Raw genomic sequence first — 14122 nt, 5'->3', positions numbered from 1 at the left:
GGCTTGCCATGATTTCTAATGTCATGAAGGAAATAAGTTCTGTTTTTGACGGCCCTATGTATAATACACTAGCAAACACTATTTACCAAACTGAATGTTTTGTTTCCATAGTGGAGAATCTGGTGCTGGGAAGACTGTCAACACCAAACGAGTCATCCAGTATTTTGCCAGCATCGCAGCCGGCAGTGGGAAGAAAGACACAGGCTCTGAGAAGAAGGTTTCTAACCTGATTTGAAAAGAGCCACCTATCTCCTGGATGAAAAATGTAACACTGTCGTACGTTTAGGGTACCCTGGAGGATCAAATCATCCAGGCTAATCCGGCTCTGGAGGCCTTTGGCAACGCCAAGACCATCAGGAATGACAACTCTTCCAGATTTGTACGTTGGACTTTGCAATGTTTGTGTCTGTTAGCATCGCTGAAGGACACGTGCACTTTTACCATGTGTTTTGTTCCACCAGGGCAAATTCATCCGAATCCACTTTGCAGCCAGTGGAAAGCTGGCATCGGCTGATATTGAGACATGTAGGTACCGCCAATTTGGATTTTTTGTTGTTTTTTTTTGTTGTTTTTTTGCACCACCAACTGACGTATTGTATTTGTTTGAAGATCTGCTGGAGAAGTCCCGTGTCACCTTTCAGCTGAAGGCTGAGAGAGACTACCACATCTTTTATCAGATTCTGTCACAGAGAAAACCTGAGCTTTTAGGTCAGTCCAAATGAAGATCATGGACTCTTTGTGTATGATACAAAGAAATAACAAGTTGTTTTGCCTTTTAGAGATGCTGCTCATCACCAACAACCCCTACGACTACGCCTTCATCTCCCAAGGAGAAACAACCGTGGCCTCCATCAACGACTCTGAGGAGCTCATGGCCACTGATGTGAGTGGGAACGCCACAGTCGAAGTCTTGCTTGTTCCACATGGATTTGGATGAACTTTCATAGCCAGAGTAACACTTTAAAGTGGTACATTGGTAGTACAGCTACAGGACCATTCAAATATTATTGTCTATTTCGGTGTGTTCCTAGCTGGACTATGTTTTGGGACCATCAGCAAATTGCGAAAATATTACTAACCGAGAAGCTCTCAAGTACAAAATGTATAGGTACTCACCACCAATGAGTGTAGGAATATAAGTTTCACTTTTGCATCTCACAGGAACTATGGTACGTTCAAGGATTGCCGAAAACAGTGTGAAATTTGAACACCTGCACAAAAAATATTATTACTGTAGCATAAATACATACAAATGTACACATGGTGGGCTTTTTTTTTTTTTTAAACTCATTCAATCCCAGCCATTTTTCAAAGACAACCCCTTCAGTAGCGGCCATTCTAGACCATTTGGACTGATCTTTCAAGGCATACAGAATATTGTGTTGTATGTTATATAAACATGGAACCTACCAAAACAAACATCACACTCCCGTCTTTCATCAGGAAAAAAAAATTGTTTCTCCCTTTATGCGTTCTTTAGTAATCGTCAGTAGAACATAGGTAAGTTTCAGGAAAATATCAGTTCCCGACTAAAACAGGGAGAAAAGCAGCTTTTTGTGAAAAGATACATTTCAAGCAACTTCCACTTTGACACATATATATATATATATATATATATATATATATATATATAGAGTATTATATATAAAGTGTAGAGCATTTTTTAAAATCGGTTTTCAATATAGGGAAAAAAACCCATACAGATATTGACCGATATTACATTTTTATGCCAATATCGACCCACCGATATTATCGGACATCCCTAAATATAACTTCTTCCCAAGCTGATTTTCCAAAAATTGCATATGTTTCTCATATATGTATTTGTCATATTTTTTCCTTTAATATTTCACATTTCTGCAAATTTTTGTCTTAATATGATGACTTTACTTTCAAAATATTTTGTCTTTATTCTTGTAAAATTACTGGTCTTTTTTTCCCATTTTTTCTGTCCTTTTTTTCGAACCCTAACCCTCTGACCTTAAGCCTAACCCTATCCTAACCCTAACCTTAACCCTCTAACCCTAAGGCAAATCCTACTCTAACCCTAACCCTCTAGACCTCTAGCCATTAAAAAACAGCTGCGGTCCGTTTGGCCCCCAGGCCGCACTTTGGACCCCCATGCACTAAGAGCTGTTTCTCCAAGTTTGGCCTTTGATGTAGCCAATAAAGCAACTAAAATAAATAAGCATCTCTCAGTATGATGTTTGTGTTCAACCAAGATGGTGAAACTAGCTGAGAAGGAAAATGACATCAATTACTGAATCTTTCAGACTACAAGTCGCTCTGGAGTGTAAGTGCCATCAGTCAAAAATGGGTCATGAAGGGGAAAAAAAACATATAAGTCGCACTGGACTAAAAGTAGCATTTATTGGGATTGATGATGGACTGTTATTTGGAGGAGTGTCATGGCGGCGCTCGGAACAACATTAAATTCACAAGAGAAGAAGACGAAGCCAGTTTACACCAACAAGGAGACAAACTAAAGCTGAAATAAGTCACATTTTAGTAAGTATATGGACACAATAACACTTTGAATACGTGACGTGATGCATCCCGGTGCGTAGGAACGTATCAAACCGCCGTTTTTTAACACCAAAACTTTGTTTTTGTATTGACAAATGAATGAAAATAGATCATAAAAATCATACGTTTGTATTTAGTTAGTCAGTGGCTGACGCAGCAGCTACAATCTCCAAGTAGACATAGTGTCCTCACAGAACAACACTGCTGCACATTGCTTACAGTCACATCAATTATTTCAATATTTTTTATAGATACTGTAAGTCGCTGGAAAATACGGTACTGCCCAAAGGATGAACACAAGCCCATCCCCATGATTTCATGACAAATAATAACCCTATATTGACCTCAGGATGCCTTCGATGTGCTGGGCTTCACCCAAGAGGAGAAGAATGGCATTTACAAGCTGACAGGCGCCATCATGCACTACGGTAACATGAAGTTCAAGAACAAGCAGCGTGAGGAGCAAGCGGAGGCTGATGGCACCGAAGGTGAGGAGAAATCCCGCAACACGTGTCCAAAAAAGAAAGCAAAAACAGTTCAGAATTGCTTGTGTTTGTAATTTCTCAGATGCTGATAAAGTTGCTTACCTGATGGGCATGAACTCTGCTGACCTCATCAAAGGTCTCTGTCATCCCAGAGTTAAAGTGGGGAATGAATGGGTCACCAAGGGACAAAATGTCCAGCAGGTAAATCATACTCCATGTCCTTTATTGCCGTGCTTCCATTTTGCAGTAAGTAAGTAACTTTGCAACACATGCGTTACACACTACCCTGACTAGCAACCACGTGTATCTGGATGGGTTTTTTGAATACAGTAACCCCCCCTTTAGTAGGATTCCTTATTTATAAATGGGATATTTTGGTAGTTGGAGCAGAGAAAACCTGTTTGCAACCTTCTAAATACACTTTTTAACATTATTAGAGAATAAGGGAATCCAGATAAGGGAATATGATATGTTTTCCAGGTGTACTATGCTGTTGGTGCACTGTCTAAGGCGGTGTATGAGAAGATGTTTCTATGGATGGTGGTCCGTATCAATCAGTCTCTGGACACCAAGCAGCCTCGCCAGTACTTCATTGGTGTTCTGGATATCGCTGGATTTGAGATCTTTGATGTGAGCTCTGTCGATTATTTGTGGGCTGAAATGATACGTGAGGGTAAACCTGCTATCAAACTGTGCCTGCTTTCCGTTCCAGTTCAACACCTTTGAGCAGCTGTGCATCAACTTCACCAATGAAAAGCTGCAACAGTTTTTCAACCATCACATGTTTGTGCTGGAGCAGGAAGAGTACAAGAAAGAGGGCATTGAATGGACTTTCATAGATTTCGGTATGGACTTGCAGGCGTGTATCGACCTGATTGAAAAGGTAAGACTCTTTTGTGTGAGGCTACCATTGACGGTAGAATTCAAATAACTCATATTGTGTTCTCCTCAGCCCATGGGTATCATGTCCATCCTTGAAGAGGAGTGCATGTTCCCCAAAGCCAGCGATGCCACCTTTAAAGCTAAGCTGTATGACAACCACCTGGGGAAATCCAGCAACTTCCAGAAGCCCAGAATTGTCAAAGGGAAACCAGAAGCCCATTTTGCCCTGATCCACTACGCCGGAACTGTTGACTACAACATCAACAACTGGCTGGTGAAGAACAAGGACCCTCTGAATGAGACCGTGGTTGGACTTTACCAGAAGTCTACTCTGAAATTATTGGCGCTCCTCTTTGCTAACTACGCTGGGGCTGACGCGGGTAAGCATAACTGCATGCTCACAGTGAGAGAGGCCAGTTGTGCTGTTTTTGTTTCTTTCTGTTTACTATATTCAACACTACACTTGTTTTCTAGCTGAAAGTGGGAAGGGAAAAGGAGGAACGAAGAAGAAGGGTTCATCCTTCCAGACTGTGTCAGCCTTGCATAGGGTCAGTACAGACACTTGATCAGATCATTTGATTACCACATATCCAGTTAAAGGCTACCTGACATGATTCACCAACTGTGCTTACATATGTTAATTATTGTTAGTAATTATGTTCTACAATGTTCCATTTTTGAAAGCGAATGGTAAATTCGTAAAAATGACATTCATTGTTGATGTCGGCAGCCATGATGAGCTAGCTCTCATAGTTCAGCCTTATTTCCGGAAGTGACGCCATCGGGGTACTATCACTCAGGTAAACAAACATGGAGGTGTGTGAAACAGGGGATGTTTACAGTGATTATAGCCATGTTTGAGGGGGAAGAAACATTTGGAGATGAAATACAGATGAAATAAAGAACTTTCAGAACATGGACTCAAGCCTTTAAAACTTGGAGATGAAGACCGGTCACCTTCAAAACACAGAATGGTAAGTGTAAATTACTCTGGAGTTGCTTATCCTTCAATTATTGTTTTAAATTGGATTCTTAATGAGCATAAAGGGGTCTTTATAGCCTGTTTGACTATATGTTTCACTGTGAAAAGATGTTTATATAACATGAAGAATGCTTTGCAGCCTTGTCGCTATCATGGAATAGTGTTTAGAAGACATGTAAACAAGACATGACTTACTCTGATCTGTGGCAACTTTGATGTAGTGGTCGTTTTTTTCCTGTGTATCGGTGAAATAGCATCCTTTTTCAAAATGCTTTATAGCAGACTTTCAAGCCAAAGAAACACAACATTTTGGCATGACTTCTATTTGGATGAAAAATATACTGAACCAAGTCCACCATCTGCCTCAAGAAGCATTTGTTTACTCTGCTTTAGCTGAGAGGTGTCTCCCCGATGACGTCACTTCCGGAAATTTGATAACTGCAGTCATTGGAACCCACAAACATTTTCTTCAAATTGTAAAAGAGCGCAAACTTTCCTGGTTTCGCATCAACATCAAGCCTTGCACAAACAAAGGAATGCAAAGACGAGGACACCCTAGAATGAATTGGAGAGATAACATCAAGACATGTACATACGTGCCATTCTACCAGCTCCTGGACACCGCCAAAGATGGAGAGAGGTGGAAGGACTTGGTGTACTGTACCTAATCTGCTGCACTCCTACGATCCTTCAGGTCTTGGGACAACTAGAACTAGAACTAGATTTACTAGAAGAACAAAGTATGTTTGTGACTATTTGCTGGAGCTTGAGACCTCCAGTTTCCAAAAACAAGTTTCTCCAATGGCATTTCCACATCAACAGGTTCTGATGAACCCAGAACACGTCCAAATACGTGAAAAAAATTGTGTTGATGTAGAAACAAACCAAACACAGCTTCTCATCACTGCATTAAGCATCGCCAAGAAAACCATTCTCATCAATTGGAAATCAAGGAAGAAAGTGAACATAGCTCTTTACAAAAATCTTTTGTTAGATCATATAGCTATGGAGAGAATGTCTGCTGAATCTAAAGAACAAATGTCAGAATTTCAGTCTATATGGGCACCAATAATTAATTCCCTGACCTGACTCTCGGGGGGGTGAGGGCGTCTGTCTCTGCCCCTGGGGGTCTCGTTCATCTGGCATGGGGTGTGGTCCTGGTCGCTGGGTGGCCCTGGTACCTCGGAGGCGGGCGGGGGTGGGCTGCCTGCCTGGGGAGGCTGGTAGGTGGGGGAGGGTGGGTTGGGTTGCCCCTTTTTATTTTTTTTAAATTTAATTTAATCTATTTTATTTTTATTTTATTTTACCGATTTATGTGTGTGGTGTATGTGTGACAGGTGGGAGCTGCTTGTTGTCCTCCGGCGCCTGTGGCTGTCCCCTGGGTGATTGGGGGCGTGGAGGTGGGGGTCGCGGATGTGCGGTTTGGGCTCGGGGTCCCTCCCTGGCGCCTCTGGCTTGCGTGCTTCGTGGGTGTGGCCGTGCTCCGCTCTATGTGGGGTCCGGTGCTCTTGTGGTCGTCGTAGTGTTGCTCCCTTGCCGGCCGGCCGTGGTGGTATGCGGGGGGCGCACGGGCGCGGTTCCCGCTGTCCTGGTGGCGGTCGGATCTGCCTTGGGGCGTGTGGCTGGTCCGTGGTGTTTGGCGGTTTGGGGGTGGCGCTGTGGACGCTACCTCCGGTGGGGCTCCAGTGTTGGGGGGCGCTGGGGGTATCGCCTCTGGGGAGTTGGGTGGGCCCGACTGGGCGTCCTGACGCGACGGGTAGGGCCTGTGCTGTGTCCTGCGGCCTGTGGTTCGCCCAAGCCTGGGCTGTGGTGGGTGGCCAGTCGGTCATGTGTCCCCCACTGCTCGTTTTGGGTGGCATTGGGGTATGGGGCCCTCGTCCTTCCTGTTCCACTGCGCCACTTCACATACATATAGGACTTTGGGGGGTGGCCTACGGTCGGGCGTGAGGAGCTGCCTTGCGGGGCTCCTTTGCCCCTGGGGTGCCACTGACCTGTTGCCCCCAATTTTAATCGCAGAGTAGACACTTAGGGTTTGGGGGGGCTGGTCAGATGAGGGGCGCTCCGAGCGGCCGCTGTCCCCCGATTTTAATTGCATCATTAGCTATCATCCACATACACCCCTATCATATACATGCACACAGATACACCCCTCAGGTGTGCCCTGGGGCCGGGCCCACTGGGGGGGTTGTGCTCTGCCGGGCACTTGGGCGTTTGTTGGTGTTGCGCTTTGTGCTCTGCTGGGCTTCTGTCTGTGTCCTCGCCTCCCCCGGTCTGTCTGCGGGCTTGTCGGGGGTGGGGCTCCGGTGGGCGGGTGGTGCGCTGTCGGCTCTGGTGGCATTTGGCTGGTTTGGCTTCTGGTGGTTGGTGGGGTCCGTCGGCTGGTCTGCTGCTGGTCTCGCCTTCTCGGCTCTGGTGCTTGGCCTCCCTGCGGCTTGGGGTGCGGTGCTCCCGCTCCCTCTCCGGGGTTTGCTGGCCCGCGGGTGTCAGTTGGCGCTGTGTGGTGGTTCGCCTGGCTGCTTTCCCGTTTTCCCGCCCGTTTGCTCAGTTTCCCGCTTTCCTCCTCACTGACTCCTCTGTCTGCCTTGCTGGCGGCGTCCTACCATTGGGAGGGTGTGGCCTGGTGTCTTCCTGCTCCCCGGCGGTCCACGCTCTCCGCGCCTGGGTTCTGGATTGTATGTCTGGGACCCCGGGGTCCCCGGCTCCGCTGCTCCTTGGGTTACCAACGAGCGATAGGGCGGGGCTTCCGGGTGTCGGGCAGTCGACCACTGCGTGTGTGCGCACGCGCGCGCGTGTGTGTGTGTGTGTGTGTGCGCGCGTGCGTGCGTGTGCGTGCGTGCGTGTGTGTGTGTGTGCGCGCGCCTGGGTGTGTAGGAGTGTGTATGTGCGTGCGTGAGTGTATTTATTTTGGGGGAGGAGGGCATACAGGGGTTTGCTCCTTGGGGTCGGGTGCTGGGTGATACATCTCTGCCGCCCGTGCCTCCGTCGGGTGGGTGGGGGGTGTCCGCTCCCTTGGGGGGTTCGCTTCTGGCGTGGGCGGGCTTCTTTCCGGTTGTGGGGGCGTCTCTGGGCCTGCCTGTACTCGTCTACCTTTGTGGGGTGTGATCTCTCGCTGGCCTCAGGGGTTGGCTGTCCTCCGGCCCGCCGGCGCCCTGTCTTTGGCTGGTCTTCCCGGGGGGGAGGGCTCTCTGGGCTGGCTCTTGGGGCACTGATCTTTGTGCTGCCTGCCCCTGTGGGCCTGGTGGCCTTCTGGCAGCGGGGGCTCGGCCTGGCTATTTAGGGTGGGGGTCTCTGGAAGGTGGAGTGCGGCCCCTTTCCTTTCATGCATTCTCAGTGACAATTACACACCCACACATTCTTGCACCTTATATATATATGAAGTCTTCCCCACATACAGAGATACCTGTACATATGCACACTCACAGTACATACGTACTTCCCCACATTACTCACTGAGTTAACCAGGGTGTTATTATGTTGTTGGTTTTATTACAGCGACGGTGATATCAGCAGTATGACTATAGTTTTTTTTACAATGATGTGCATTACAGTAATTATCATTCTGTTCACTATCATGGATAATCATTTCATTACTACAATTATGTGTGACTGTTTCAATGCAGTATTGTCATTGTGATCACTATCATAATTCATCATTTCATGACTACTATTATGTGTGACTGTTTCAATGCAGTATTATCATTGTGATCACTATCATAGTTCATCATTTCATGACTACAATTATGTGTGACTGTTTCAATGCAGTATTATCATTGTGATCACTATCATAGTTCATCATTTCATGACTACTATTATGTGTGATTGTCATTGACAGCGTTGTCATTGTGGTTGTTGATATTGTTTTGTCCTTAAGTCCTTGTTCGTCTTTATAGTTGTCACAGAAATTTATTTGCTGATGTCGTTCTGTATGTTTCTGTTGTTCTGTTCTTGTTGTCACAATTGTTGTTGTTGCTGTTGTCCTTGTCTCTCTTTTTTTTTTGTCCCTCTCTCATCCCCGCACCCCCCCGTTTTCTTTTCTCTTCTTCTCTGTCCCCTCCTGCTCCGGTCCAGTCGATCCAAATATGCTTAATAACAAGCATCAAAGTCAAATAATTTCTGTATAACAGGGGAATTGTGTATCACACTTCTCCCTGGCAGAGTAAATCTGTTGAGCACTTGACGGCATTTAGATGTACAGTTCTATCTGCTTTAAAGGCTGGACAGGACAGGGGTAAAAAAAAAAGAAAAAGAAAAAGATTGTATAACTATGCTTTAAGGATCAGGCCCTGCCATGAAACCCATGGCGTCAAAATATGGACCAGAGTGTGTCGACTGCTTACAAACTTACTAACAGTTGTCATATAATTGAAGGTGTTGAACACATCGTGTCACCTTCTTCTCAGGAGAACCTGAACAAGCTGATGACCAACTTGAGGTCTACTCACCCCCACTTTGTACGCTGCATCATCCCCAATGAGACCAAGACTCCTGGAGCCATGGAGAACCCTCTGGTGATGCACCAGCTGCGCTGTAACGGCGTGCTGGAAGGCATCAGGATCTGCAGGAAGGGCTTCCCCAACCGGATCCTCTACGGAGATTTTAAACAGAGGTATCATATTTACATAATATGTATTTTTTAAAATTAATTTGTAATTATATTTGGATTTTTGCTAAATATGTCATCCATTAAATTTCCAGATATCGCATCCTGAATCCTGCTGCTATACCAGAGGGTCAGTTTATTGACAGTAAGAAGGGGGCTGAGAAACTCCTTGGGTCTTTGGACATTGACCATAATCAATACAAGTTTGGACATACGAAGGTAAGTAATTAATAGACCCATCAAAAGAAAAGTACACACAGTTTAAGCACAGACGCTAAACAGATCATTACTACACAACTGATTTGAGAAAGATGCATCTATTATTTTAGGGTTAATGCAAGAAAAACAACACAGAAGTTGCTTACAAGATATGGTCTTCAAGGAAAAGTGCACATTTTTTGGAATTTTGCCCATCATCCACAATCCTTATGTGAACACGTCTTTCTCTTTTCTGTACGTTCTGAAGATATACTGTAAAAACAGACCAAAAGAGCGAGCTAATGAATGCACGTAATGGGACACACGTATTCCGTCTAGAAAGGCCGATATTAACTCATTCATCCCAGCCATTTTTCCAAAGACAACCGCTTCAGTAGCGGCCATTTTAGACCATTTGGACTGATCTTTCAAGGCACACAGAATATTGTGTTGTATGTTATATAAACATGAAACCTACCAAAAGAAAGATTAGACTCCCGTCTTTCATCAGGAAAAAAAGAGTGTTTCTACCTTTTTCCATTGTTTAGTAATCAGCAGTAGAACATAGGTAAGTTTCAGGAAAATATCAGTTCCCGACTAAAACAGGAAGAAAAGCAGCTTTTGTGAAAAGACACATTTAAAGCATAACTTTCACTTTCACACAAAGATTGTTTGCTTTTCTGACAGCTCAAATATCTAAATAACTATACCAACATAAACAATACAAAAAACATCCAAATACATACCACTGCCTGTTACCTTGTGGCTGTTTTTATGGCTTAAAACTGCTCTAAAAGTGTCATCCATTTGTGTGCAGTTGCATCGTCACCTATTTTTGCCTCATGCGCAAAAAACATAAAAGACCTTAGTTGCGTCCCATTGCGTGTATTCTTAGCTGTCTCTTTTTACTTGTTTTTACATTTTTAGAATACACCGAAAAGAGAAAGACGTGTGTGTTCATGTCTCACATAAGGATTGTGGACGCAAAATAAATAAAAAAATGCACTTTTCCTTCACAAATCAATTAGACTCATAAAAATGCCTTATTTGGAAAGAAATAATCCATCATTTCACTACAATACCAAATGAAGCATATGTCTTATCATAAAATCCTTGAGATGCATCTCCTTTCAGGAACCCTTTATATTTATTTTGCCGGCATTGGCACAGGAGGTAGAGCAGGTCGTCCAGAAACCTGAAAGGTTGACCGTTGTGTACCTGGGCATGACTTCACCCACCTTGCCTCCAGTGCTGCCCACACTGGTGTGTGCATGGGAATGAATGTTTGGAGGTGGTCGGAGAGGCCGTAGGCGCAAATTGGCAGGCACATTTCTGTCAGTCTACCCCAGGGCAGCTGAGGATACAGATGTAGATTACCACCACCAGTGTGTGACTGAGGAGTGAATGAATATTAGGTTCTCTTCACTGTGCAGCACTTTCTGTGCCTCTGAAAAAGGCGCTATATAAAATGTAATCCATGATTTCACGTCCAATTTGTCTGAAGGTGTTCTTCAAGGCTGGTCTTCTTGGGCAACTTGAGGAGATGAGGGATGACCGTTTGTCACTCATCATCACTGGAATCCAGGCTCGATCACGAGGTCTACTGGCACGAGTGGAATTCCAGAAGATTGTTGAAAGGAGGTAATGTCGTGGCGTACTGACAAACTGCTCAGACACATGTGGAGTTGGAGGGAGAGGGGCTCCAGTATTTTATTCAACACCAGTTAAATAGGCGTAGCGTTACTAGAAATGGTGACCTTATGGCAGACCCCGAGCTTATCTAAGGGGTGCACATCACACGTAAAGGAAAAGTGCACTTTTTTGGAATGAACATGAACACACACGTCTTTCTCTTTTCTCAGCCTTCTAAATAAAAACAGCTAAAAAGAGGCAGCTAAGAATGTGATACCTATTCCGCCTATAAAGCCTTCTGAAAAAAACTCCAAAAAGCGCCAACAAGGCTCCATTTTCATAATGTGTGCTGCATATGAACCACATTGTTATTAGTATTGTTATTAGCATTGTTACGCCCAAGAACTATGTTACTGGCATAGTGACACCTCGCCACACCACAGCGGCTAGCTACTAGTCGGCTAGCTACTAGCTTCACCACACACTGGCTCACAATGCCTCAGGCCACTAGCCAAAGGTAAGGCTACATATTGGAGCTGCTGTGCTGTTGTTTTTGACGCTAGGTGTAGGTGCTTTCTATGTTGCTATGAGAAATCAATGCACCCGGAAGGAAGTTCCCAAAATACTAAAAGTATTACATGTAGTATTACAAGTATTAAACGCTAAAGGTCACAGCCTGAAGAAGCCATCAGGACCACATCGTCTGCAAACAGCAGAGACGAGATCCTAAAACCCCCAAACTGGACTCCTTCAACGCCCTGGCTGCACCTACAAATTCTGTCCATGAAAATTATGGTACTGTTCAACTTGGTTGCTTCTTCAGTTGAATGAATTGAATTCATGGGGATCACGATGAATGGTCATCCTGAGGAAATGGGCATGGGGGGTGGGAAAGTGTGTTGTGGGCAGCAATGAAGCCTGTGACAGGATACAGTACATATTAGGCCAGACAAACTACTGACATGATTTCATACATTTCTGTACATTCTTAAGCAGTTAAACCACCGCTAATCTTTGACAGGGATGCATTATTGGTAATCCAGTGGAACATTCGTGCCTTCATGGGGGTCAAGAATTGGCCTTGGATGAAGCTGTTCTTCAAGATCAAACCTCTTCTGAGATCTGCTGAAGCAGAGAAGGAGATGGCCAACATGAAGGAAGAATTCCTGAAGTTGAAAGAAGCTTATGCAAAGTCAGAGTCACGCAGGAAGGAACTGGAGGAGAAAATGGTTTCTCTCCTCCAGGAGAAGAATGACCTGCAGCTCCAAGTTCAGGCTGTGAGTGTCATGACATCAGTATTCTCAGCATTTGTCCTAAATGATACCGTTATATAAAGATATGCGTAACGTCTGCTGTATAATGCAAATTAGGAGCAAGACAATCTTGCTGACGCCGAGGAAAGGTGCGAAGGCTTGATCAAGCACAAAATCCAGATGGAAGCAAAAGCCAAGGAGTTATCTGAAAGACTGGAGGATGAGGAAGAGATTAATGCTGAATTAACTGCAAAGAAGAGGAAGCTAGAGGATGAGTGTTCTGAGCTAAAGAAGGATATAGACGACCTGGAGTTAACTCTTGCTAAAGTGGAGAAAGAGAAGCATGCCACTGAGAACAAGGTAAGACTACTGCTCGACAATTGTGCTATCTTAAAAGAAAGTTCACCAATAAGAATGATATGACATTCTAAACTTTATCACCATGATATCCAGGTGAAGAACCTGGTTGAAGAAATGGCAGCTTTGGATGAAATCATCGCCAAGCTGACCAAGGAGAAGAAAGCCTTACAAGAAGCTCATCAGCAAACCCTGGATGACCTCCAGAGCGAAGAAGACAAAGTCAACACTCTGACCAAGGCCAAGTCGAAACTGGAGCAGCAAGTGGACGATGTATGTATTTCAGTCATGAAGAAGAAAAGTCACTACTCCAGACACCATGGAGCTAAAAGTTTGACTTTTCAAATGATTTTGTCTAGCTTGAAGGGTCTCTTGAGCAAGAGAAGAAGATTCGAATGGACCTCGAGAGAGCTAAGAGAAAGCTGGAGGGAGACTTAAAGATGACCCAGGAGAGCCTAATGGATGTGGAGAATGACAAACAACAACTTGAGGAGCAGCTGAAAAAGTGAACACAATAGTCGTCATTCTTTATAGGATATAGTTGAGGAACTGAATATGAGATTTTTGTAATGCCTATGTTTTCTAATCACAGAAAAGACTTCGAACTAAGCCAGCTCAATAATAAAATTGAGGATGAGCAGGCAATCGCTATTCAGCTACAAAAGAAACTGAAAGAGCTTCAGGTAAGAAACCGCTCCTGAAATGTATTCAAATGTGTACTCAGCAGCGACTGACTCGCCATTTCTGATTAGGCCCGTATCGAGGAGCTGGAGGAAGAGCTGGAGGCAGAGCGAGCCGCTCGAGCCAAGGTGGAGAAGCAGAGAGCAGACCTGGCCAGAGAGCTGGAGGAGATCAGCGAGAGGCTGGAGGAAGCCGGTGGAGCGACGTCCGCCCAGATCGAGATGAACAAGAAGCGGGAGGCCGAGTTCCAGAAGCTGCGCAGAGACCTGGAAGAGGCCACTCTGCAGCATGAAGCCACTGCAGCCACACTGAGGAAGAAACAAGCTGATAGTGTTGCCGACCTGGGGGAGCAGATTGACAACCTGCAGAGAGTCAAGCAGAAACTGGAGAAGGAGAAGAGCGAACTCAGGCTGGAACTGGATGATGTTGTTTCCAACATGGAACATGTTGTGAAAACAAAGGTTGGTTTAACTTATTAATTTTGCTTGATGTGGATCTTCAAAGAAAAGGGTGGAGTGCCATCACC

At 44.9% G+C, this 14122-nt stretch overlaps 1 protein-coding gene across 1 annotated transcript in view; it reads left to right on the top strand.

The window, feature by feature from the left end:
• LOC129177333 (myosin-7) overlaps positions 1-14122 on the top strand; it is a 29346-nt gene that overhangs the window by 4581 nt on the left and 10643 nt on the right. Inside the window, exons 7-26 of the mRNA XM_054768323.1 lie at positions 112-217; positions 287-379; positions 462-525; positions 610-708; positions 780-883; positions 2876-3014; positions 3094-3212; positions 3492-3641; positions 3724-3894; positions 3964-4273; positions 4368-4441; positions 9276-9481; positions 9571-9694; positions 11178-11314; positions 12327-12582; positions 12676-12918; positions 13012-13188; positions 13275-13420; positions 13508-13598; positions 13668-14057. Of these exons, the coding sequence (XP_054624298.1) occupies positions 112-217; positions 287-379; positions 462-525; positions 610-708; positions 780-883; positions 2876-3014; positions 3094-3212; positions 3492-3641; positions 3724-3894; positions 3964-4273; positions 4368-4441; positions 9276-9481; positions 9571-9694; positions 11178-11314; positions 12327-12582; positions 12676-12918; positions 13012-13188; positions 13275-13420; positions 13508-13598; positions 13668-14057 (3199 nt within the window). The remainder of the gene's footprint in view (positions 1-111; positions 218-286; positions 380-461; positions 526-609; positions 709-779; positions 884-2875; positions 3015-3093; positions 3213-3491; positions 3642-3723; positions 3895-3963; positions 4274-4367; positions 4442-9275; positions 9482-9570; positions 9695-11177; positions 11315-12326; positions 12583-12675; positions 12919-13011; positions 13189-13274; positions 13421-13507; positions 13599-13667; positions 14058-14122) is intronic.

This window comes from Dunckerocampus dactyliophorus, chromosome 2 (assembly GCF_027744805.1).
Source record: "Dunckerocampus dactyliophorus isolate RoL2022-P2 chromosome 2, RoL_Ddac_1.1, whole genome shotgun sequence".
Lineage (NCBI taxonomy): Eukaryota > Metazoa > Chordata > Actinopteri > Syngnathiformes > Syngnathidae > Dunckerocampus > Dunckerocampus dactyliophorus.
This window is presented reverse-complemented; position numbering and strand designations above follow the sequence as displayed.